Source organism: Oncorhynchus clarkii, chromosome 5 (assembly GCF_045791955.1).
Source record: "Oncorhynchus clarkii lewisi isolate Uvic-CL-2024 chromosome 5, UVic_Ocla_1.0, whole genome shotgun sequence".
NCBI lineage: Eukaryota > Metazoa > Chordata > Actinopteri > Salmoniformes > Salmonidae > Oncorhynchus > Oncorhynchus clarkii.
In genome coordinates, this window is record NC_092151.1 from 7,927,939 (window position 1) to 7,955,648 (window position 27,710).

Here is a 27,710-nt window from a genome sequence, read left to right on the forward strand (position 1 = left end):
TCTCTCTCTGTGCGTGTGTGTGTGCCTGTGTGTGTGCCTGTGTGTGTGTGTGTGTGCCTGTGTGTGTGTGTGCCTGTGTCTGTGTGTGTGTGTCTGTGTGTGTGTCTGTGTGTGTGTGTGTGTGCCTGTGTGCCTGTGTGTGCGTGTGTGTGTGTGTGTGTCTAGCCTATTCTCCATTACCTTTTATAGAGAGCATCAAAATGCAGTTCTCATCCAACCCACTGGCTTGCCTGATAACCTAATGAAAACATTAACAAAACAGGAGAGAAACACACAAAGTATACCAAACCTGTCTCCATTGGAGGCATTGCAAGAGCCCGAGATGTCCCCATTCTGTCGAGTCCATCCCGTTCAGGGAATTTAAGGTGCTATTTTTATGACCATGTACCGGCACAACAGTTAAAATAAACAGTAATTCAATAGATTAGTGTTTTAAAATACGTTTCCTCAGCCCAATGACACATATCAACACTAAATGTCCTCACTTTTATGACGTTGTTGCTTTGGTTACCAAGTTGTTAATCAAAGAGGCGTTGAGTCTGAAAAAAGGCCGTTAATGGCAGAAACATCAAAGTTGTTTTCAATTTTTGCTTAAATAAAACGTTCCCTTTTTTCCTTTTCAATGATGTGGAGACGCGCACATTTGATCGTCTTTTCAATCGGGTATTTAGGAAGAACTTACTGACGGAGCAGAACCCTTAAATAAATAAAACCAAAAAGGTCAAGTGACGCTGTAGGCTTTTATTTTGTGTTTTGTCGGAGTTACGACAGTCGAATCAAGCTGACGACGTATCCTACACGTCATATCATTCAACGGTCAATGGGTTTATCGTTCATTTAAAAGTCCAAAAAAAAGGACTTGAACCTTTAATTTCAAACCTGCTTTCTCGCAATGTGTGAGGAATACCATTTGTCCCGTAAACCTGGTTAACGATTTTGATTGAATAGGAGCCACTATAGATCTCCCTCCTGGGGAATCTGTCTGTACTTAATCTACTGTGTCAGACCTCTAGGTCTATGGACGTCTAGAGCATCCATTTTTACTGTGTGTGTGTGGGTATATTTGTGTGGGTATTTGTGTGCACAGCCAGCAGCAGCAGGGGCCAGGCGACAGTGATGACAGATTAGCACTGTGAATGGCCATTAACGCCACACAGCACCATCATTTTCACACAAAAAAAAAACTGATTACACCAACGCTTTACACAGTGACAATCCACGAGAGATGCTGTTGTGTCCCACAACAAAATGGAGGATGGAGAGAACATTCGGTGTGGAGTAGATGATTTCACCTCTGCCATCTCTCTCTCTCTATTCCACCCCCCCTCCACTCTTTCCCCTCCTTTCTCACTCCCTGTCCCTCATGCAGGCATCTCGGGGGAGAAGGTGGAGATCGACCCCGTCACCAACCAGAAGACCAGCACCAAGTTCTGGATCCGACAGAAACCTATCTCCATCGATTCAGACCACCTCTGTGCCTGTGACCTTGTGGAGGAGAGGAGCCCCAGTGAGTACCACTGTGTGTGTGTGTGTGTGTGTGTGTGTGTGTGTGTGTGTGTGTGTGTGTGTGTGTGTGTGTGTGTGTGTGTGTGTGTGTGTGTGTGTGTGTGTGTGTGTGTGTGTGTGTGTGTGTGTGTGTGTGTGTGTGTGTGTGGTAACACACAAGGTCACTGACTGGTGAACACACCACCCTCATACTGAGAGCACTCATCTTTCTCGGGATCATATTCATTAAGTCATCTTTGACTGTATATTCCTCTGGTTTGACTCAGCAGTGCTGAGACCTTCCATAAGTGACTGTAAAACACCAGACGATTCAGCTGAAACTGCATGTACTAGCAGTCAGTGAAAATAGCCTATATTACAAGTCAATAGGGGTACTGGATTCAGTGATCTCTCTTCAGATTGTACTTTGTGACTAAGCAGATGTCTTATTTGAACTGACATCAAATACAGATTGTAATCATTGAAGCTGCCTAGCATTTCTACAAAGCCCCCCCCCACACACGTCCACCAGGCTGAAAGAACATAGCTGTGTGTGTGTGTGTGTGTTAGCGTATCTTTGTTAACCCACCATCATCTCCTGCCAAGTCCTGTAGTCGAAGACCTCCTCTCTTTTCTCCCCGAGCCTCCGCCGCCCTAGCTTCAATCACCGTCCTCTGTAGAGCCTGCTTCAATCACCGTCCTCTGTAGAGCCTGCTTCAATCACCGTCCTCTGTAGAGCCTGCTTCAATCACCGTCTGCTGTAGAGCCTGCTTCAATCACCGTCCTCTGTAGAGCCTGCTTCAATCACCGTCCTCTGTAGAGCCTGCTTCAATCACCGTCCTCTGTAGAGCCTGCTTCAATCACCGTCCTCTGTAGAGCCTGCTTCAATCACCGTCTGCTGTAGAGCCTGCTTCAATCACCGTCCTCTGTAGAGCCTGCTTCAATCACCGTCTGCTGTAGAGCCTGCTTCAATCACCGTCTGCTGTAGAGCCTGCTTCAATCACCGTCTGCTGTAGAGCCTGCTTCAATCACCGTCCTCTGTAGAGCCTGCTTCAATCACCGTCTGCTGTAGAGCCTGCTTCAATCACCGTCCTCTGTAGAGCCTGCTTCAATCACCGTCTGCTGTAGAGCCTGCTTCAATCACCGTCCTCTGTAGAGCCTGCTTCAATCACCGTCTGCTGTAGAGCCTGCTTCAATCACCGTCTGCTGTAGAGCCTGCTTCAATCACCGTCCTCTGTAGAGCCTGCTTCAATCACCGTCTGCTGTAGAGCCTGCTTCAATCACCGTCTGCTGTAGAGCCTGCTTCAATCACCGTCCTCTGTAGAGCCTGCTTCAATCACCGTCTGCTGTAGAGCCTGCTTCAATCACCATCCTCTGTAGAGCCTGCTTCAATCACCGTCTGCTGTAGAGCCTGCTTCAATCACCATCCTCTGTAGAGCCAGCTTCAATCACCGTCCTCTGTAGAGCCAGCTTCAATCACCGTCTGCTGTAGAGCCTGCTTCAATCACCGTCTGCTGTAGAGCCTGCTTCAATCACCGTCCTCTGTAGAGCCAGCTTCAATCACCGTCTGCTGTAGGGCCTGCTTCAATCACCGTCAGCTGTACCCAGTCTCTATCTCTCCCCCCTCTATTCACACTGCTTTACCAACACCCAGTCTCTATCTCTCCCCCCTCTATTCACACTGCTTTACCAATATATCCAGTCTCTATCTATCCCCCCTCTATTCACACTGCTTTACCAACACCCAGTCTCTATCTCTCCCCCCTCTATTCACACTGCTTTACCAATATATCCAGTCTCTATCTCTCCCCCCTCTATTCACACTGCTTTACCAATATACCCAGTCTCTATCTCTCCCCCTCTATTCACACTGCTTTACCAACACCCAGTCTCTATCTCTCCCCCTCTATTCACACTGCTTTACCAACACCCAGTCTCTATCTCTCCCCCTCTGTTCACACTGCTTTACCAATATACCCAGTCTCTATCTCTCCCCCCTCTATTCACACTGCTTTACCAACACCCAGTCTCTATCTCTCCCCCCTCTATTCACACTGCTTTACCAACACCCAGTCTCTATCTCTCCCCCCTCTATTCACACTGCTTTACCAACACCCAGTATCTATCTCTCCCCCTCTATTCACACTGCTTTACCAATATACCCAGTCTCTATCTCTCCCCCCTCTATTCACACTGCTTTACCAACACCCAGTCTCTATCTCTCCCCCCTCTATTCACACTGCTTTACCAACACCCAGTCTCTATCTCTCCCCCCTCTATTCACACTGCTTTACCAACACCCAGTCTCTATCTCTCCCCCCTCTATTCACACTGCTTTACCAATATATCCAGTCTCTATCTCTCCCCCCTCTATTCACACTGCTTTACCAACACCCAGTCTCTATCTCTCCCCCTCTATTCACACTGCTTTACCAACACCCAGTCTCTATCTCTCCCCCCTCTATTCACACTGCTTTACCAACACCCAGTCTCTATCTCTCCCCCCTCTATTCACACTGCTTTACCAACACCCAGTCTCTATCTCTCCCCCCTCTATTCACACTGCTTTACCAACACCCAGTCTCTATCTCTCCCCCTCTGTTCACACTGCTTTACCAACACCCAGTCTCTATCTCTCCCCCTCTATTCACACTGCTTTACCAACACCCAGTCTCTATCTCTCCCCCCTCTATTCACACTGCTTAACCAATATACCCAGTCTCTATCTCTCCCCCATCTATTCACACTGCTTTACCAACACCCAGTCTCTATCTCTCCCCCTCTATTCACACTGCTTTACCAACACCCAGTCTCTATCTCTCCCCCCTCTATTCACACTGCTTTACCAATATACCCAGTCTCTATCTCTCCCCCTCTATTCACACTGCTTTACCAATATACCCAGTCTCTATCTCTCCCCCCTCTATTCACACTGCTTTACCAACACCCAGTCTCTATCTCTGCCCCCTCTATTCACACTGCTTTACCAACACCCAGTCTCTGTCTCTCCCCCCTCTATTCACACTGCTTTACCAACACCCAGTCTCTGTCTCTCCCCCTCTATTCACACTGCTTTACCAATATACCCAGTCTCTATCTCTCCCCCCTCTATTCACACTGCTTTACCAACACCCAGTCTCTATCTCTCCCCCTCTGTTCACACTGCTTTACAACACCCAGTCTCTATCTCTCCCCCTCTATTCACACTGCTTTACCAACACCCAGTCTCTATCTCTCCCCCCTCTATTCACACTGCTTAACCAATATACCCAGTCTCTATCTCTCCCCCCTCTATTCACACTGCTTTACCAACACCCCGTCTCTATCTCTCCCCCTCTATTCACACTGCTTTACCAACACCCAGTCTCTATCTCTCCCCCCTCTATTCACACTGCTTTACCAATATATCCAGTCTCTATCTCTCCCCCCTCTATTCACACTGCTTTACCAATATACCCAGTCTCTATCTCTCCCCCTCTATTCACACTGCTTTACCAACACCCAGTCTCTATCTCTCCCCCTCTATTCACACTGCTTTACCAACACCCAGTCTCTATCTCTCCCCCTCTGTTCACACTGCTTTACCAATATACCCAGTCTCTATCTCTCCCCCCTCTATTCACACTGCTTTACCAACACCCAGTCTCTATCTCTCCCCCCTCTATTCACACTGCTTTACCAACACCCAGTCTCTATCTCTCCCCCCTCTATTCACACTGCTTTACCAACACCCAGTATCTATCTCTCCCCCTCTATTCACACTGCTTTACCAATATACCCAGTCTCTATCTCTCCCCCCTCTATTCACACTGCTTTACCAACACCCAGTCTCTATCTCTCCCCCCTCTATTCACACTGCTTTACCAACACCCAGTCTCTATCTCTCCCCCCTCTATTCACACTGCTTTACCAACACCCAGTCTCTATCTCTCCCCCCTCTATTCACACTGCTTTACCAATATATCCAGTCTCTACCCTATTCACACTGCTTTACCAACACCCAGTCTCTATCTCTCCCCCTCTATTCACACTGCTTTACCAACACCCAGTCTCTATCTCTCCCCCCTCTATTCACACTGCTTTACCAACACCCAGTCTCTATCTCTCCCCCCTCTATTCACACTGCTTTACCAACACCCAGTCTCTATCTCTCCCCCTCTATTCACACTGCTTTACCAACACCCAGTCTCTATCTCTCCCCCTCTGTTCACACTGCTTTACCAACACCCAGTCTCTATCTCTCCCCCTCTATTCACACTGCTTTACCAACACCCAGTCTCTATCTCTCCCCCCTCTATTCACACTGCTTAACCAATATACCCAGTCTCTATCTCTCCCCCATCTATTCACACTGCTTTACCAACACCCAGTCTCTATCTCTCCCCCTCTATTCACACTGCTTTACCAACACCCAGTCTCTATCTCTCCCCCCTCTATTCACACTGCTTTACCAATATACCCAGTCTCTATCTCTCCCCCTCTATTCACACTGCTTTACCAATATACCCAGTCTCTATCTCTCCCCCCTCTATTCACACTGCTTTACCAACACCCAGTCTCTATCTCTGCCCCCTCTATTCACACTGCTTTACCAACACCCAGTCTCTGTCTCTCCCCCCTCTATTCACACTGCTTTACCAACACCCAGTCTCTGTCTCTCCCCCTCTATTCACACTGCTTTACCAATATACCCCGTCTCTATCTCTCCCCCCTCTATTCACACTGCTTTACCAACACCCAGTCTCTATCTCTCCCCCTCTGTTCACACTGCTTTACAACACCCAGTCTCTATCTCTCCCCCTCTATTCACACTGCTTTATCAACACCCAGTCTCTATCTCTCCCCCCTCTATTCACACTGCTTAACCAATATACCCAGTCTCTATCTCTCCCCCCTCTATTCACACTGCTTTACCAACACCCAGTCTCTATCTCTCCCCCTCTATTCACACTGCTTTACCAACACCCAGTCTCTATCTCTCCCCCTCTATTCACACTGCTTTACCAATATACCCAGTCTCTATCTCTCCCCCTTTATTCACACTGCTTTACCAATATACCCAGTCTCTATCTCTCCCCCCTCTATTCACACTGCTTTACCAACACCCAGTCTCTATCTCTGCCCCCTCTATTCACACTGCTTTACCAACACCCAGTCTCTGTCTCTCCCCCCTCTATTCACACTGCTTTACCAACACCCAGTCTCTGTCTCTCCCCCTCTATTCACACTGCTTTACCAACACCCAGTCTCTGTCTCTCCCCCTCTTTTCACACTGCTTTACCAATATACCCAGTCTCTATCTCTCCCCCCTCTATTCACACTGCTTTACCAACACCCAGTATCTATCTCTCCCCCCTCTATTCACACTGCTTTACCAACACCCAGTCTCTATCTCTCCCCCTCTATTCACACTGCTTTACCAACACCCAGTATCTATCTCTGCCCCTTCTATTCACACTGCTTAACCAATATACCCAGTCTCTATCTCTCCCCCCTCTATTCACACTGCTTTACCAACACCCAGTCTCTATCTCTCCCCCTCTATTCACACTGCTTTACCAACACCCAGTCTCTATCTCTCCCCCCTCTATTCACACTGCTTTACCAACACCCAGTCTCTATCTCTCCCCCCTCTATTCACACTGCTTTACCAATATACCCAGTCTCTATCTCTCCCCCCTCTATTCACACTGCTTTACCAACACCCAGTCTCTATCTCTCCCCCCTCTATTCACACTGCTTTACCAACACCCAGTCTCTATCTCTCCCCCCTCTATTCACACTGCTTTACCAACACCCAGTCTCTATCTCTCCCCCCTCTATTCACACTGCTTTACCAATATATCCAGTCTCTATCTCTCCCCCTCTATTCACACTGCTTTACCAACACCCAGTCTCTATCTCTCCCCCTCTATTCACACTGCTTTACCAACACTGCTTTACCAACACCCAGTCTCTATCTCTCCCCCCTCTATTCACACTGCTTTACCAACACCCAGTCTCTATCTCTCCCCCCTCTATTCACACTGCTTTACCAACACCCAGTCTCATCTCTCCCCCCTCTATTCACACTGCTTTACCAACACCCAGTCTCTATCTCTCCCCCTCTATTCACACTGCTTTACCAACACCCAGTCTCTATCTCTCCCCCTCTGTTCACACTGCTTTACCAACACCCAGTCTCTATCTCTCCCCCTCTATTCACATACCCAGTCTCTATCTCTCTCCCCCTCTATTCACACTGCTTTACCAACACCCAGTCTCTATCTCTCCCCCTCTATTCACACTGCTTTACCAACACCCAGTCTCTATCTCTCCCCCTCTATTCACACTGCTTTACCAATATACCCAGTCTCTATCTCTCCCCCCTCTATTCACACTGCTTTACCAACACCCAGTCTCTATCTCTCCCCCCTCTATTCACACTGCTTTACCAACACCCAGTCTCTATCTCTCCCCCCTCTATTCACACTGCTTTACCAACACCCAGTCTCTATCTCTCCCCCCTCTATTCACACTGCTTTACCAACACCCAGTCTCTATCTCTCCCCCTCTATTCACACTGCTTTACCAACACCCAGTCTCTATCTCTCCCCCCTCTATTCACACTGCTTTACCAACACCCAGTCTCTATCTCTCCCCCTCTATTCACACTGCTTTACCAACACCCAGTCTCTATCTCTCCCCCTCTATTCACACTGCTTTACCAATATACCCAGTCTCTATCTCTCCCCCCTCTATTCACACTGCTTTACCAACACCCAGTATCTATCTCTGCCCCCTCTATTCACACTGCTTTACCAACACCCAGTCTCTATCTCTCCCCCCTCTATTCACACTGCTTTACCAACACCCAGTCTCTATCTCTCCCCCTCTATTCACACTGCTTTACCAATATACCCAGTCTCTATCTCTCCCCCCTCTATTCACACTGCTTTACCAACACCCAGTCTCTATCTCTCCCCCCTCTATTCACACTGCTTTACCAACACCCAGTCTCTATCTCTCCCCCTCTATTCACACTGCTTTACCAACACCCAGTCTCTATCTCTCCCCCCTCTATTCACACTGCTTTACCAATATACCCAGTCTCTATCTCTCCCCCTCTATTCACACTGCTTTACCAACACCCAGTCTCTATCTCTCCCCCCTCTATTCACACTGCTTTACCAACACCCAGTCTCTATCTCTCCCCCCTCTATTCACACTGCTTTACCAACACCCAGTCTCTATCTCTCCCCCCTCTATTCACACTGCTTTACCAACACCCAGTCTCTATCTCTCCCCCTCTATTCACACTGCTTTACCAACACCCAGTCTCTATCTCTCCCCCCTCTATTCACACTGCTTTACCAATATACCCAGTCTCTATCTCTCCCCCTCTATTCACACTGCTTTACCAATATACCCAGTCTCTATCTCTCCCCCCTCTATTCACACTGCTTTACCAACACCCAGTCTCTATCTCTCCCCCCTCTATTCACACTGCTTTACCAACACCCAGTCTCTATCTCTCCCCCTCTATTCACACTGCTTTACCAACACCCAGTCTCTATCTCTCCCCCTCTATTCACACTGCTTTACCAATATACCCAGTCTCTATCTCTCCCCCCTCTATTCACAGTGCTTTACCAACACCCAGTCTCTATCTCTCCCCCTCTATTCACACTGCTTTACCAACACCCAGTCTCTATCTCTCCCCCTCTATTCACACTGCTTTACCAACACCCAGTCTCTATCTCTCCCCCCTCTATTCACACTGCTTTACCAACACCCAGTCTCTATCTCTCCCCCCTCTATTCACACTGCTTTACCAACACCCAGTCTCTATCTCTCCCCCCTCTATTCACACTGCTTTACCAACACCCAGTCTCTATCTCTCCCCCTCTATTCACACTGCTTTACCAATATACCCAGTCTCTATCTCTCCCCCTCTATTCACACTGCTTTACCAACACCCAGTCTCTATCTCTACCAACACCCAGTCTCTATCTCCCCCCTCTATTCACACTGCTTTACCAACACCCAGTCTCTATCTCTCCCCCTCTATTCACACTGCTTTACCAATATACCCAGTCTCTATCTCTCCCCCTCTATTCACACTGCTTTACCAACACCCATCTATCTCTCCCCCCTCTATTCACACTGCTTTACCAACATACCCAGTCTCTATCTCTCCCCCTCTATTCACACTGCTTTACCAACACCCAGTCTCTATCTCTCCCCCTCTATTCACACTGCTTTACCAATATACCCAGTCTCTATCTCTCCCCCTCTATTCACACTGCTTTACCAACACCCAGTCTCTCCCCCCTCTATTCACACTGCTTTACCAACACCCATCTCTCCCCCCTCTATTCACACTGCTTTACCAACACCCAGTATCTATTCACACTGCTTTACCAACACCCAGTATCTATCTCTCCCCCCTCTATTCACACTGCTTTACCAACACCCAGTCTCTATCTCTCCCCCCTCTATTCACACTGCTTTACCAACACCCAGTCTCTATCTCTCCCCCTCTATTCACACTGCTTTACCAACACCCAGTCTCTATCTCTCCCCCCTCTATTCACACTGCTTTACCAATATACCCAGTCTCTATCTCTCCCCCCTCTATTCACACTGCTTTACCAATATACCCAGTCTCTATCTCTCCCCCCTCTATTCACACTGCTTTACCAACACCCAGTCTCTATCTCTCCCCCCTCTATTCACACTGCTTTACCAACACCCAGTCTCTATCTCTCCCCCCTCTATTCACACTGCTTTACCAACACCCAGTCTCTATCTCTCCCCCTCTATTCACACTGCTTTACCAATATACCCAGTCTCTATCTCTCCCCCCTCTATTCACACTGCTTTACCAACACCCAGTCTCTATCTCTCCCCCTCTATTCACACTGCTTTACCAATATACCCAGTCTCTATCTCTCCCCCCTCTATTAACACTGCTTTACCAACACCCAGTCTCTATCTCTCCCCCCTCTATTCACACTGCTTTACCAACACCCAGTCTCTATCTCTCCCCCCTCTATTCACACTGCTTTACCAACACCCAGTCTCTATCTCTCCCCCTCTGTTCACACTGCTTTACCAATATACCCAGTCTCTATCTCTCCCCCCTCTATTCACACTGCTTTGCCGTCTCTCTGTATTATGGTGTGTCGTCTGTATTATGGTGTGTCGTCTCTCTGTATTACGGTGTCTCGTCTCTCTGTATTACGGTGTGTCGTCTCTGTATTACGGTGTGTCGTCTGTATTCGGTGTGTCGTTTCTCTGTATTATGGTGTGTCGTCTCTGTATTATGGTGTGTCATCGTCTCTCTGTATTATGGTGTGTCATCGTCTCTCTGTATTATGGTGTGTCGTCTCTCTGTATTGTGGTGTGTTGTCTCTCTGTATTGTGGTGCGTCGTCTCTTTATTATGGTGCGTCGTCTCTGTATTACGGTGCGTCGTCTCTGTATTGCGGTGCGTCGTCTCTGTATTACGGTGCGTCGTCTCTGTATTGTGGTGTGTCGTCTCTCTGTATTGTGGTGTGTCGTCTCTCTGTATTGTGGTGTGTCGTCTCTCTGTATTGTGGTGTGTCGTCTCTCTGTATTGTGGTGTGTCGTCTCTCTGTATTGTGGTGTGTCGTCTCTCTGTATTGTGGTGTGTCGTCTCTCTGTATTGTGGTGTGTCGTCTCTCTGTATTGTGGTGTGTCGTCTCTCTGTATTGTGGTGTGTCGTCTCCCTGTATTGTGGTGTGTCGTCTCTCTGTATTATGGTGTGTCGTCTCTCAGGTTAGAGGGTGGAGAGAGCGGGGCAGGTTAGACGATAGAGAGAACGGTGTACAGAGATTGGAATAAGAAGGTAAGTGTCAGGTGGGATTCGATCCTGTGGGGCAGTATAATACTACCGCTGTAGTACGTAGCATGATATAGTACGAGCAACTGAAGATTACATTTATGAAAATTAGGAAAATACAGAGGACAAAAAATATCATTGTACATTCAACTACAGTGGGGCAAAAAAGTATTTAGTCAGCCACCAATTGTGCAAGTTCTCCCACTTAAAAAGATGAGAGGCCTGTAATTTTCGTCATAGGTAGTACACTTCAACTATGACAGACAAAGTTAGAAAAAAAATCCCGAAAATCACATTGTAGGATTTTTTATGAATTGATTTGCAAATTATGGTGGAAAATAAGTATTTGGTCAATAACAAAAGTGTATCTCAATATTTTGTTATATACCCTTTGTTGGCAATGACAGAGGTCAAACGTTTTCTGTAAATCTTCACAAGGTTTTCACACACTGTTGCTGGTATTTTGGCCCATTCCTCCATGCAGATCTCCTCTAGAGCAGTGATGTTTTGGGGCTGTTGCTGGGCAACACGGACTTTCAACTCCCTCCAAAGATTTTCTATGGGGTTGAGATCTGGAGACTGGCTAGGCCACTCCAGGACCTTGAAAGGCTTCTTACGAAGCCACTCCTTCGTTGCCCCGGCGGTGTGTTTGGGATCATTGTCATGCTGAAAGACCCAGCGACGTTTCATCTTCAATGCCCTTGCTGATGGTAGGCTTTGTTACTTTGGTCCCAGCTCTCTGCAGGTCATTCACTAGGTCCCCCCGTGTGGTTCTGGTATTTTTGCTCACTGCTCTTGTGATCATTTTGACCCCACGGGGTGAGATCTTGCATGGAGCCCCAGATCGAGGGAGATTATCAGTGGTCTTGTATGTCTTCCATTTCCTAATAATTGCTCCCACAGTTGATTTCTTCAAACCAAGCTGCTTACCTATTGCAGATTCAGTCTTCCCAGCCTGGTACAGGTCTACAATTTTGTTTCTGGTGTCCTTTGACAGCTCTTTGGTCTTGGCCATAGTGGAGTTTGGAGTGTGACTGTTTGAGGTTGTGGACAGGTGTCTTTTATACTGCTAACAAGTTCAAACAGGTGCCATTAATACAGGTAACGAGTGGAGGACAGAGGAGCCTCTTAAAGAAGAAGTTACAGGTCTGTGAGAGACAGAAATCTTGCTTGTTTGTCGGTGAACCAAATACTTATTTTCCACCATAATTTGCAAATAAATTCATTAAAAATCCTACATTTTTTTTCTAATTTTGTCTGTCATAGTTGAAGTGTACCTATGCTGAAAATTACAGGCCTCTCTCATCTTTTTAAGTGGGAGAACTTGCACAATTGGTGGCTGACTAAATACTTTTTTTCCCCCACTGTATATCATGCAACTCATTCTACTACCTATTCCACCATTTTCCTCACACAGCATCCATCTCTCCCCTAAGGACCTAATCCTGTACCCCCCAACCCTCTTCCCCCCACGTCCCCTGCTTACCTCTTCTCTTCTCGCACCCGTGTCCATCAATATTGGCCCCGGCTAACCCACATCTCTCCCGGCTAACCCACATCTCCCCCGGCTAACCCACATCTCCCCCGGCTAACCCACATCTCCCCCGGCTAACCCACATCTCCCTCTAAGAGCTCATTCCTCTGCGTCGCTGGGGCTCAACACGCCGTTGACCTGGTAATTGGCACAGGGGCGCAGCTCTGTCTCTCTCAGTCCCTCTCTCTCCCTCTCTCTGTCTCTCTCTGTCCCTCTCTCTCCCTCTCTGTCTCTGTCTCTCTCTGTCTCTCTGTCTGTCTGTCTATCTGCCTGTCTCTCTCTCTCTCTCCCTCTCTCTCTCTCTCTCTCTCTCTCTCTCTCTCTCTCTCTCTCTCTCTCTCTCTCGAGCGGTTCTACATGACTAGGTAAAGAAGACTGCACGAAGATTAATGAAGGCTGGCTAATGCAGGAGTGAAAGGGGGATGAGTGGGAAGGTGGAGGGGGGGAAGGGATGGGGGGGAATGCTGCTTTTCGACACTGAGTGGAAGTTAGAACTGTAGTTGTCACAGTGTCTCTTTCATTGCCTCTGTTACAGATTTCCGTTATGTAATCCACTAATTTGGTTGTGTTGTCATATTCTTGACATGTTTGCTTCATGGCTAACCAGTGCCTGTTTTGTAAGGCAATGCGATTGATAGGGTCATCAAATGAAAATATAATCAAACTTTGTCACATGCGGCGAATTCAGGTGTAAGACCTTATCGTGAAATGCTTACTTACAGTACAAATCCATAACCAACAGTGTAGTTCAAGAAACAGTTAAGGAAATATTATAAAAAAATAACACAATAAATTAACATTAAGGAGGCTATATACAGGGGGTACCGGTACCGAGTCAGTGTGCGGGGGTACAGGTTAGTTGAGGTAATTTGTACATGTAGGTAGGGGTGAAGTGACTATTCATGGATAATAAACAACGAGTAGCAGCAGTGTAAACACAAGTGGGGGGGGGGGGTGGGGGGGGTCAATGTAAATATTCCTGGTGGCCATCTTGATTATTTGTTCAGCAGTCTTATGGCTTGAGGGTAGAAGCTGTTAAGGAGGCTTTTTGTGACCTAGACTTGGTGCTCCGGCACCGCTTGCCGGATTATGTATTATGTTTGACTCATGCTTTGTTTGACTTGGTCTGTGCTTGATGTCCGTACATTTGCACTTTAATTATGGCACCCTCGTAAAATAGTCTGGCCTATTTATTTATTTATTTATTTTATTTCACCTTTATTTAACCAGGTAGGCAAGTTGAGAACACCTTTATTTAACCAGGTAGGCTAGTTGAGAACACCTTTATTTAACCAGGTAGGCTAGTTGAGAACACCTTTATTTAACCAGGTAGGCTAGTTGAGAACACCTTTATTTAACCAGGTAGGCTAGTTGAGAACACCTTTATTTAACCAGGTAGGCTAGTTGAGAACACCTTTATTTAACCAGGTAGGCTAGTTGAGAACACCTTTATTTAACCAGGTAGGCTAGTTGAGAACACCTTTATTTAACCAGGTAGGCCAGTTGAGGACAAGTTCTCATTTACAATTGCGACCTGGCCAAGATAAAGCAAAGCAGTTCGACACATACAACAACACAGAGTTACACATGGAGTAAAACAAACATACAGTCAATGATACAGTAGAAAAATAAGTCTATATAAATTGTGAGCAAATGAGGTGAGATAAGGGAGGTAAAGGCAAAAAAAAAGGCCATGGTGGCGAAGTAAATACAATATAGCAAGTAAAACACTGGAATGGTAGATTTGCAGTGGAAGAATGTGCAAAGTAGAGATAGAAATAATGGGGTGCAAATGAGCAAAATAAATACAGTAGGGGAAGAGGTAGTTGTTTGGGCTAAATTATAGATGGGCTATGTACAGGTGCAGTAATCTGTGAGCTGCTCTGACAGTTGGTGCTTAAAGCTAGTGAGGGAGATAAGTGTTTCCAGTTTCAGAGATTTTTGTAGTTCGTTCCAGTCATTGGCAGCAGAGAACTGTAAGGAGAGGTGGCCAAAGGAATAATTGGTTTTTGGGGGTGACCAGAGAGAGAGAGAGAACACCTGATATGTTGGTAAACGCCCTTGTAACCTGATTCTTAACGTACGATTCTAAAAAAAAAAAATTGATTGGTGTGGCTGAATTTTTTTCCCAGACAAATAAAATCATGCCACTGCAAGACAGCATTTACATTCAGGAATCAACTTCATGTGTGCACTATTGCAGAAATCACTCATCCATTTCCTGGTTGCTATAAATTCTATAGTTTATGCTTCATTTCAGTTTATGTGACAAAACAAACAATGTGTAGTGTAGAGAATCATCTAAAATATGTGAAATATATTTTCCAGAACCACAGATATTGTGTTTTTAACTGTTTACGAAACCGTAAAAAATAAAGTTAAGAACGGGAAGCCTAGAAATAGCGCACATGTAACAGATCTACCACTTCTTAGACTTGCTGTCAACGAGAATGACAGATCAATAACACACATTTCTATGTGAATTTGTCAGGTCGCCCAAAAAGTGACATTGTAGCTTTAAGACTTTTTTTCCAGTATGGTCATGACCTGCTCCAGGACATAAAGGGTTTGTATACTCTCCAAGGGATGTTTTGTGTGTGGGTGTGTGGGTGTGTGGGTGTGTGTGTGTGTGTGTGTGTGTGTGTGTGTGTGTGTGTGTGTGTGTGTGTGTGTGTGTGTGTGTGTGTGTGTGTGTGTGTGTGTGTGTGTGTGTGTGTGTGTGTTGGGTGTATGTGTATGTGTGGGGGGTTGGGGTTGGGTGTGAGTGTGGGGGGTTTGGTGTGTATGGGGTGTGTGTGTGTGGGGGGGGGGGGTGTGTATGGTTTCAGTGGTGTGTGTTTGCACATGTGGGGGAGGTGAGGACGAGAACAGCAGTGACCAAAGTAGACTGTTCTCTTCATTTGAAAAGGGGGTTTTGCAGGGGGGGGGGGATGTAAATGATTACAATGAACCTTGAACTTGGGACAAGCGTTCACTGTCACATCGCCAAGCGGTGGGAAGAATGGAGTTATTGACTTTAAATGGGAAGCATGTGTTGCTATGAAAGACCCCAAAAGTCTCATGTTCCCATAATCAGTATCACACCAAACAAGCAGTCACACCCCCCCCCACCTCCGCTGCCCACCCCACTCAATCACTTTTTTTCCTCCAAGCCTCTTGACAAACGTAACCCCGTGCATATGTTTCTGTGTGCACCCTGTGGCACCTGACCAGGATATTTTTCGCCTGCAGGGAAATATGACATTCACTTTTTCTTTGTTTTTGGTTTTTTCTTCCAGTCCACAAGTACGGCAGCAAGCATGTTATCAACACCGCTTTAGGCTGAGGACATTTGGCCTGTTGCTATGCAATCATAGTTATAAAAAAATCAAATGCAATAAATTGAATAATATTTATATATTTATATATTTCCCCCCCCCCCCCCCTTTAACCTATTAAATGAAAAATACATTCTGACAGCTTATTTTGCCCAATTAGATGGTACAGCTTTACCTCGGGCTCATTAACGAACCAGTCCCTAGACCTTTTAGTAACTAAGGACCTATGTCTGTTTCTCTTTGTGGTTTATATTGAAGATTTTTTTGTCTTATTTTGATGGTGTTCGCATCCCCTCGGCTAGGCCTCTCCTTGGCTTTGAGTGGATATGACACTTACACGGCTTGCCTTTCAAATCAGACAATGGCGTGATTAATGAGGTGCAGACGGTGAAAGGGAGTCGCGGTTGGCGAGCGTTGCAAGAGGTGCTCATCGCTCCTCTGATCTATTCATCAACTGCTCCTCAAAATGGAGGGGGGGGGGGGTCGACCGCCTGGGTCCCTCTCCAGGGATGGGGAGTAGAAAAGGGAGGGAGGCGGAGATGTCCTGAGTCATTTCAGGAGGTCTTGGTTTTGAGCCCTGAGGTACACCAGAGCCTCTGGGGAATACGAGGGCAACTAAGGTCTCGTGCAGGTTTGATTAGGTTTGTGATAAAAGACACCAGAAGCATAGAAGAAGAAGCCATGTCCAGTTTTATATGCAGTCGTCGTCACTTTCTAGTATATTGTCACGCGGTGTCAGTTGATTTTAACTGAACCAATTCCCCAAATGCATTTCAGAAATACTTTTTAAATCCACTTCAATCGGTGTAGATGAAGGGGAGGAGACAGGTTAAAGAAGGATTTTTAAGCCTCGAGACAATTGAGACATAGATTGTGTTGTGTGCCATTCAGAGGGTGAATGGGCAAGACAAAAGATTCAAGTGCCTTTGAACGAGTCTTTGTCAAATTTTTGGGGGCCTTCCTCTGACATCACCTGGTATAGAGGTTCTGGATGACCGGGAGCTCGGCCCCAGTGTTGTACTAGGCCGTATACACTACCCTCTGTAGCACCTTGCGGTCAGATGCCAAGCAGTTGCCATACCAAGCGGTGATGCAGCCAGTCAATATGTCAATATTGAACCTCTCAAACCACTCCACTACAGCCCTGTGAATGGGGGCGTGCTCGTCCCTCTGTTTCCTGTAGCTCACGGTAAGCTCCTTTGTCTTGCTAATGTTTAGGGAGAGGTTGTTATCCTGGCACCACATGGTCTCTGACCTCCTCCCTATAGGCTGTCTCATCGGTGATCAGGCCGACCACCGTCGTGTCGTCGGCAAACATGATGATGTTGGGAGTCGTGCGCGGCCACACAGTCCTAGTTCAACAGGGAGAACAAGACAGGACTAAGCACACACCCCTGAGGGGCCCCGTGTTGAGGATGTGTTGTGGCGGATGTGTGCTGCCTACCCTCACCACATGGGGGCGGCCCGTTAGGAAGTCCAGGATCCAGATCAGCGCATGATCTAAGTACGCATAGTTGTAATCTGTCTGCGGCCTTGTGAATGATAACCTGTTTAAAGGTCCTACAGCGGCTATGGAGAGCCACAGTCGTCCTGAACATCTGGTGTTCTCACGCATGGCTCAGTGTTCCTTGCCTTGAAGCTAGCATAGAAGGCATTTATCTCATCTGGTAGGCTTGTGTCACTGGGTTTCCTTTTGTAATCCGTGATAGTTTGCAAGCCCTGACACGTCTGACGAGCGTCAGAGCCGGTGTAGCAGGATTCGATCTTAGTCCTGTGTTGATCTTTGCCTGTTTGATGGTTCGTCGGAGAGTGTAGCGGGATTTCTTGTACGTGTTTTTGGTGAGTGTCTCTCTCCTTGAAAGTGGCAGCTCTAACCTATAGCTCAGTGCGGATGTTGCCTGTAATCTATGGCTTCTGGTTGGGATATGTACGTACGGTCACTGTGGGGACGACGATGCACTTATTAATGAAGCTGGTGACTGATGTGGTAAATGAACAATACACGTTATTAAGGTAAATACTCGTCATTGTTATCAGATTAATCCTGGAACATATTCCAGGACAGTCCTGTGGGTTTATTTTACACTTCGTCAGACCAAATGAAGCACTTCCCTGGTACTTTGTGTGTTTTTGCATGAAAAAACCTCATTTCGAGGATAAAGTAATGGTCAGATTTGACAAAATGGTGGGAGAGCTTTTTATAAGTCTCTGCATGTGGAGTAAAAGTAATTTAGAGTTTTCTTTACCCCTCTAATTGCCCAGGTGACATGCTGGACGAAATTAGGTAAAATAGATTTCAGTTTTCCTGCATTCAATTTAGCAAGTATAAAGCAATTAGTTCTGTGGTAAAATTGACTGATGGCTGATAGGATGGAACTAAGGGGGGTGCAGAATAGTGTCATGACACACTCCCACAAAGATTTTCCACACTGCTGCGTCAGTTACGGCTTAGCGACCCACTCTTTGGAACCTGACTCTATTCTTGCCGGTGTCTGAGTTAATCTTACCCCCCCCCCCTAATGAAGGGATACGTAAGTCTCTATTCTTATCCCCCCTAATGAAGGGATACGTAAGTCTCTATTCTTATCCCCCCTAATGAAGGGATACGTAAGTCTCTATTCTTATCCCCCCTAATGAAGGGATACGTAAGTCTCTATTCTTATCCCCCCTAATGAAGGGATACGTAAGTCTCTATTCTTATCCCCCCTAATGAAGGGATACGTAAGTCTCTATTCTTATCCCCCCTAATGAAGGGATACGTAAGTCTCTATTCTTATCCCCCCTAATGAAGGGATACGTAAGTCTCTATTCTTATCCCCCCCCCTGATGAAGGGATACGTAAGTCTCTATTCTTATCCCCCCTAATGAAGGGATACGTAAGTCTCTATTCTTATCCCCCCTAATGAAGGGATACGTAAGTCTCTATTCTTATCCCCCCTAATGAAGGGATACGTAAGTCTCTATTCTTATCCCCCCTAATGAAGAGAGTCTCTATTTTTCAAATATAATGTTATTGGTCACATGGTTAGCAGATGTTAATGCGAGTGTAGTGAAATGCTTGTACTTCTAGTTCCGGCAGTGCAGTAATATCTAACAAATTCACAACGACAACCATACACACAAATGTAAGGGGATGGAATAAGAATATGTACATATAAATATATGGATGCGCGATGACTATGCGGCATAGGCAAGATGCTTTAGATGGTATAAAATACAGTATACACATGTGAGATGAGTAATGTAGGTATGTAAACATTATTAAAGTGGCATTATTTAAAGTGACTATGGATACCTTTATTAAATCCATTTATTTAAGTGGCCAGTAATTTGAGTCGGTATGTTGGCAGCAGCCTCTCTATGTAAGTGAGGGCTGTTTAACAGTCTGATGGCCTTAAGATAGAAGCTGTTTTTCAGTCTCTCTGTCCCAGGTTTGATGCACCTGAACTGACCTCACATTCTGGATGATAGCAGGGTGAACAGGCAGTGGCTCGGGTGGTTGTTGTCCTTGATGATCTTTTTGTCCTTCCTGTGACATCGGTTGGTGTAGGTGTCCTGGAGGGCAGGTAGTTTGCCCCTAGTGATGCGCTGTGCAGACCGCACTACCCTCTGGAGAGCCTTGCAGTTGAGGGCGGTGCAGTTGCCGTACCGGGCAGTGATACAGCCCGACAAGATGCTCTCGATTGTGCATCTGTAAAAGTTTGTGAGAGTTTTAGGTGACAAGCCACATTTCTTAAGCCTCCTGTGGTTGAAGAGGCGCTGTTGCACCTTCACCACGCTGACTGTGTGGGTGGACCATTTCAGTTGGCCCATGATGTGTACGCCGAGGAACTTTAAACTTTCCACTAGACCGAATATGATTTTTTAATACCGATACTGATTATTTGAGGACCAAAAAAAGCCGATACCGATTAATCGGCAGATTTTTATATATATATATATATATATATATATATATATATATATATATATATATATATATATATATATATATATGTATATGTGTATATATATATATATATATATGTATATATATATATATATATATATATATATATATATATATATATATATATATATATATATATATATGTAATAATGACAATTACAACAATACTGAATGAACAATGTACACTTTTATTTTTAACTTAATATAAATAAAATCAATTTAGTCTCAAATAAATAATGAAACATGTTCAATTTGGTTTAAATAATGCAAAAAAAAATGGTTTTGGAGAAGAAAGTAAAAGTGCAATATGTGCCATGTAAGAAAGCTAACGTTTCAGTTCCTTGCTCAGAACATGAGAACATATAAAAGCTGGTGGTTCCTTTTAACATGAGTCTTCAATATTCCCCGTTAGGAAATTTTAGGTTGTAGATATTATACAATTTATGACGCGTCAACTATTTCCCTCTAAACCATTTGGATTTCATATACCTTTGACTATTGGATGTTCTTATGGGCACTTTAGTATTGCCAGCCTAATCTCGGGAGTTGATAGGCTTGAAGTCATAAACAGCGCTGTGCTTCAAGCATTGCTGAGAACGGCTGGCAAACGCAGTAAAGTGCTGTTTGAATGAATGCTTACGAGCCTGCTGCTGTCTACCACCGCTCAGTCAGACTGCTCTATCAAATTTCAAATCATAGACTTAATTATAATAAACACACAGAAATACGAGCCTTAGGTCATTAATATGGTCAGATCCAGAAACTATAATTTCGAATACAAAACGTTGATTTTTTCAGTGAAATACGGAACCGTTCCGTATTTTATTAGGGTGGCAACCCTAAGTCTAAATATTGCTGTTACATTGCAAAACCTTAAATGTTATGTCATAATTATTTACGGTCTTTGTTAGGAAGAAATGGTCTTCACACAATTAGCAACGAGCCAGGTGGCCCAAAATGCTGCATATACCATGACTCTGCTTGCACTGAACGCAAGAGAAGTGACATTTCCCTAGTTAATATTGCCTGCTAACATTATTTTAACTAAATATGCAGGTTTAAAGAAATATACTTCTGTCTATTGATTTTAAGAAAGGCATTGATGTTTATGGTTAGGTACATTGGTGCAACGATTGTGTTTTTTTGCGAATGCGCTTTTGTTAAATCATCATCCGTTTGGCGAAGTTGAAGTAGACTGTGATTTGATGGTAAATGAACATGCACCGCATTGATTGTATGCAACTCAGGACAAGCTAGTTAACTTCTTGCTCCTACTTGAGACGCAGACGTCTCAAGTAGGCACCTGGAAATGCAAATGCGCTACGCTAAATGCTAAATGTACTCGTTAAAACTCAAACGTTCATTAAAATATACATGCAGGGTATTGAATTAAAGCTACACTCGTTGTGAATCTAGCCAACAAGTCAGATTTTTAAAATGCTTTTCGGCGAAAGCATGAGAAGCTATTATCTGATAGCATGCAACACCCCAAAATGCCTGAAGGTGACGTAAACAAAAGAATTAGCGTAGCCGGCGCTACACAAAAACGCAGAAATAAAATATAAAACATTCATTACCTTTGATGATATTCTTTGTTGGCACTCCTATATGTCCCATAAACATCACAAATTGGTATTTTTCCCAATTAAATCCGTCCATGAATGCCCAAAATATCCATTTGTATAGCCTGTCTGCATCACGAAAAAAGCTCTCTTCCAACACGCAACGTCATGTTTAAAAATTATATAAGTTGCCTATATTCTTTGACAAAACACTTCAACCTACTTTTATAACCCAACTTTAGGTATTTGTAAACGTTAATAAGCGATCAAATTGATCACTGGGCGATCTGTATTCAATAGCAGCTACAAAAGAAAACAGTGTCCATTTTTCAATCTTCCAAAATCGATTGAGGTAGGCTGGATGGAATCACGGATCTATTGGTAATGTCTCAAGGGATTTTTGTCAATGAAAATGACGTTTTTAGCTGTAGGAATTGCATCCGTCTCCATATTAAATTTGGTTTCCTTTAAATAATCCATGAAAGGGGCGCATGGATACTTTTTTCAGATTTCAGTGACCAATTTTTCTTGCGCTTTTCGATGAAACACACGCTCTGTTATAGTCACAGCCGTGATTTAACCAGTTTTAGAAACGTCAGAGTGTTTTCTATCCACACATACTAATCATATGCATATACTATATTCCTGGCATGAGTAGCAGGACGCTGAAATGTTGCGCGATTTTTAACAGAATGTTCGAAAAAGGAGGGGGTAGGATAAAGAGGTTAACCGAGTAATATTATCAACCATGTGTTAATTAAAACTTCTTCGGGATAGGGGGCAGCATTTTCACTTTTGGATGAATAGAATGCCCAAATTCAACTGCCTGCTACTCATCCCCAGAATATAAGATATGCATATTATTAGTATATTTGGATAGAAAACACGCTGAAGTTTCTAAAACTGTTTGAATCATGTCTGTGAGTATAACAGAACTTATGTAGCAGGCAAAACCCAGAGGACAAACCATTCAGATTTTTTTGTTGTTATGAGGTCACTGTCTTCAATGTGTTTTCATTGGGAAACCGGATTCCTAAGGGACTTGCTTGCAGTTCCTACCGCTTCCACTGGATGTCACCAGTCTTTAGAAATTGGTTGAGGTTTTTCCTTTGTAATGAAGAAGTACGGCCATCTTGAATGAGAGTCACTTGAAGTGGACTGTTTGAGAGAGGCGCGTGACCAGAAAAGTCGTGTCAGTTTGTTTTCTTTTTGTATTGAACACAGATCATCCCGTCTTCAATTTTATCGATTATTTACGTTTAAAAATACCTAAAGTTGTATTACAAAAGTAGTTTGAAATGTTTTGGCAAAGTTTACAGTTAACTTTTGAGATATTTTGTAGTGACATTGGTCAAGTTGGAACCAGTGTTTTTCTGGATCAAACGCGCCAAATAAATGCACATTTTGGAGATATATGGACGGAATTAATCGAACAAAAGGACCATTTGTGATGTTTATGGGACATATTGGAGTGCCAACAAAAGAAGCTCGTCAAAGGTAAGGCATGAATTATATTTTATTCCTGCGTTTTGTGTCGCGCCTGCAGGGTTGAAATATGCTACTCTCTCATTGTTTACTGTTGTGCTATCATCAGATAATAGATTCTTATGCTTTCGCTGAAAAGTCTTTTTGAAATCTGACATGTTGGCTGGATTCACAACGAGTGTAGCTTTAATTTGCTATCTTGCATGTGTGATTTAATGAAAGTTAGATTTTTATAGTAATTTATTTGAATTTGGCCCTCTGCATTTTCACTGGCTTTTGGCCAAGCGTCCCACCTATATCCCAGAGAGGTTAATGTGAAGATTGATTGTTTTTTATAAAATAAGTTTAATGCTAGCTAGCAACTTACCTTGGCTCCTTGCAGCCACAAGGTCATTTTGATGCTGCACTCGCGTAACATGTGGTCAGCCTGCCCCGCAGTTTCCTTGTGGATTGCAATGTAATCGACCATAATCGGCATCCAAAAAGGCCGATTACCCATTCTTAGCCATGCCGATTAATCGGTCGACCTCTACTTTCCACCTTCTCCACTACTGTCCCGTCGGTGGATATGGGGGAGCTCCCTCGGCTGTTTCCTGAAGTCAACGATCATCTCCTTTGTTTTGTTGACGTGGAGTGAGAGGTTATTTTCCTGACACCACACTCCGAGGGCCCTCACCACCTCCCTGTAGGCTGTCTTGTTGTTGTTGGTAATCAAGCCTACCACTGTAGTGTTGTCTGCAAACTTGATGATTGAGTTGGAGGCGTGCATGGCCATGCAGTCGTGGGTGAACAGGGACTACAGGAGAGGGCTGAGAACGCACCCTTGTGGAGGCCCTAATGTTGAGGATCAGCGGGGTGGAAATGTTGTTTCCTACCTTCACTACCTGGGGGCGGCCGGCCAGAAAGTCCAGGACCACAGGGCATGGTCGAGACCCAGGGTCTCAAGCTTAATGATGAGTTTGGAGGGTACTATGGTGTTGAAGGCTGTAGTCAATGAGCAGCCCCTCTAATGAAGGGATACGTAAGTCTCTATTCTTACCCCTCAAATAAAGGGATAGTTAAGAGCCGGTGTCAGAGTTAATGAAGGCCTTGCTCCTTTCTGCAGACACACGTCTAGGGAAGAAAGCCACAGCGCGCCTCCTCCATTGTCTTCCTCCCTGCACTGCCTTCTCCACTTTAGGCGAGACATTTGTTCCACTTCGCCAGTTCCGCTAGAAAATGGTCTCTGGTAGAGTACTGGTGTCTGATAGGAGGCCGAGTCACTTTCCTTTTTATATAGAAGAGATTCTGGTGTTGGGACATAGAGATGTGCGAACACTACATGCAGTGTCTACCAATGGCATTGAGGGTGATACAGATCAACCTCTTGACATCTCTTTGATGCTTGACTAGAATAATCCTCAATAGTTACAGATCAACCTCTTGACATCTCTTTGCTTGAGTAGAATCATCCTCAATTGTTACAGATCAACCTCTTGACATCTCTTTGCTTGAGTAGAATAATCCTCAATTGTTACAGATTAACCTCTTGACATCTCTTTGCTTGACTAGAATAATCCTCAATAGTTACAGATCAACCACTTGACATCTCTTTGATGCTTGAGTAGAATAATCCTCAGTAGTTACAGATCAACCTCTTGACATCTCTTTGATGCGTGTGGGTCGACCACGCTTCTCACAATGAGAAGTATAATTTCTAAATGCGTCATAAAAGGTTAAAATTATTGAAATGGTTACTATACTGAACCAAAATATAAAGGCAACATGTAAACTGTTGGTCCCATGTTTCATGAGCTGAAATAAAAGATCCCAGAAATGTTCTATACGCACAGAAAGCTTATCTTTGCCAAAATAATCCATCCACCTGAGAGGTGTGGCAAATCAAGAAACGGATTAAACAGCATGGTCATTGCACAGATGAACCTTGTGCTGGGGACAATAAACGGCCATTCTAAAATGTGCAGTTTTGTCACACAACACAATGCCACAGATGTCTCAAATTTTAAGGGAGCGTGCAATTGGCATGCTGACTGCAGGAATATTCTCCATAGCTGTTGCCAAAAATGTTAATGTTAATTTCTCTACCATAAGCCCTCCCATGTCGGTTTGTGAGAATTTGTCAGTAAGTCCAACTAGCCTCACAACCACAAACCACGTGTAACCACGACAGCCCAGGACCTCCACATCCTTCTTCACCTACGGGATCGTCTGAGACCAGCCACCCGGACAGCTAATGAAACTGAGAAGTATTTCTGTCTGTAAAAAAAAAAGCAATTTTGTGTGGAAAAACTAATTCTGATTGGTTGGGCATAGCTCCCAAGTGGGTGGGCCTATGTCCTCCCAGGCCCACCCATGGCTGCGCCCCTGCCCAGTCACGTGAAAGCCATAGATTAGGGCCTAATGAATTTATTCAAATTGACCGATTTCCTAATATGAAATTGTGAAATTGTTTAAATTCTTGCATGGTGCATTTATATTTTTGTTCAGTGTATGTTAATCGTTCTGTTTCCTATCTTGGGTATTATTCAAAATGTGTATTTCAGAGTGGCTGCAAGGGAGTTGAAATTAATCTGCTTACGTTTTTGTTAGTGAAACAAGGAAGTGGTGTGGTAATCGACGGGATATCAGCATGAACCCTTATAATTGTGATCAATGGTAATGCCGTTTTCATTACGCCATATAGCCACAAAGAGGCTATGACACCCAGCTCCTTTAATGAGAAAGATTTGTTTTTTTCTTGAATAAAAAAAATAAAAGATTGATTACTTAAAAGCTATTTTCTGTTGCGAATCCATTAGCAAGAGCCATTTTTCCCCAGCTTTGACATGTTGTCTTTGCACAGATTTTTTATTGCCCAAGATGCATGATTCTAGGGTCCTGTTCTTCGTAGACCAAACCTCTTTTGAGGAAAGTTGCGTGCAGAAAAATGAATTAATACCAGCCACTTAAATCCCCCAGAATTGATTGTGGCTAATTGGCTAGACTCTCAGATATATGGGGTTAGGGGGGGGGGTGATACTTTTGGGAATTGTACATCTGCATATGTTAGCCTTCACTTGCTTATTGAGCCCCCTGGTTGATTTACATGAGATGGCAATGCATTAACAGTAATGAATGGGTTGTTCAGAGCACAAGGTTAGCCATGAAATCAGAAACGCCTACAGGAGAGACCAAAAGACAAGGGAGGTAGAGACGAGGAAACGTAGCCAAGCAGGATAACATCTAACAGAGTTAACTCAGTTGATGTAAACTTGCATTGTAGTGGATTGCACAGAGATGCTCCAGGAAGCTGAATTAAAAGCCCCCCCCCCCCCTCCATCAATCAGTAACGACATAGCATGAATTCATTACCATAGTAATGTTCCTTAAATTAGGAACTTCTACCGTTCACTCTTGGACAACGTGTGTAGTAGAATATGATGTTTGTGTGTACCGTACTGTGTATAGTCGTCCCCATTTATTTATTTATCATACGCACATTGAACTACCAGTAGATGTTATTGATTTGTGCGTTGGGTTTACTGCCTCATGTTGGGGGTTTAATGCGTCACCTTAGCTTTTATTTGGCTAAAAGCACTTTTCCCATTAATAGACGTGGTACTCTGTAGTGCTCCCGCAATCTAGGCCATGTGTCTTGACTGTAATATAAAGATCTAGGCCCTGTCCCTTGGTCTAGGCCCTGTCTCCTGACTGTAATATAAAGGTCTAGGCCCTGTCTCCTGACTGTAATATAAAGGTCTAGGCCCTGTCCCTTGACTGTAATATAAAGGTCTAGGCCCTGTCCCTTGACTGTAATATAAAGGTCTAGGCCCTGTCCCTTGGTCTAGGCCCTGTCCCTTGACTGTAATATAAAGGTCTAGGCCCTGTCTCTTGACTGTAATATAAAGGTCTAGGCCCTGTCTCTTGACTATAAAATAAAGGTCTAGGCCCTGTCCCTTGGTCTAGGCCCTGTCTCTTGACTGTAATATAAAGGTCTAGGCCCTGTCTCTTGATCTAGGCCCTGTCTCTTGACTGTAATATAAAGGTCTAGGCCCTGTCTCTTGACTGTAATATAAAGGTCTAGGCCCTGTCTCTTGACTGGAATATAAAGGTCTAGGCCCTGTCTCTTGACTGTAATATAAAGGTCTAGGCCCTGTCTCTTGGTCTAGGCCCTGTCTCTTGGTCTAGGCCCTGTCTCCTGACTGTAATATAAAGGTCTAGGCCCTGTCCCTTGGTCTAGGCCCTGTCTCCTGACTGTAATATAAAGGTCTAGGCCCTGTCTCCTGACTGTAATATAAAGGTCTAGGCCCTGTCCCTTGACTGTAATATAAAGGTCTAGGCCCTGTCCCTTGACTGTAATATAAAGGTCTAGGCCCTGTCCCTTGGTCTAGGCCCTGTCCCTTGACTGTAATATAAAGGTCTAGGCCCTGTCTCTTGACTGTAATATAAAGGTCTAGGCCCTGTCTCTTGACTATAAAATAAAGGTCTAGGCCCTGTCCCTTGGTCTAGGCCCTGTCTCTTGACTGTAATATAAAGGTCTAGGCCCTGTCCCT

General features: G+C 44.7%; 1 protein-coding gene across 1 annotated transcript in view; it reads left to right on the top strand.

Moving 5' to 3' along the window:
* LOC139408286 (MAPK associated protein 1) overlaps positions 1–27,710 on the top strand; it is a 174,192-nt gene that overhangs the window by 134,507 nt on the left and 11,975 nt on the right. Inside the window, exon 10 of the mRNA XM_071151996.1 lies at positions 1,370–1,507. Coding sequence (XP_071008097.1) covers positions 1,370–1,507 — 138 coding nt within the window. The remainder of the gene's footprint in view (positions 1–1,369; positions 1,508–27,710) is intronic.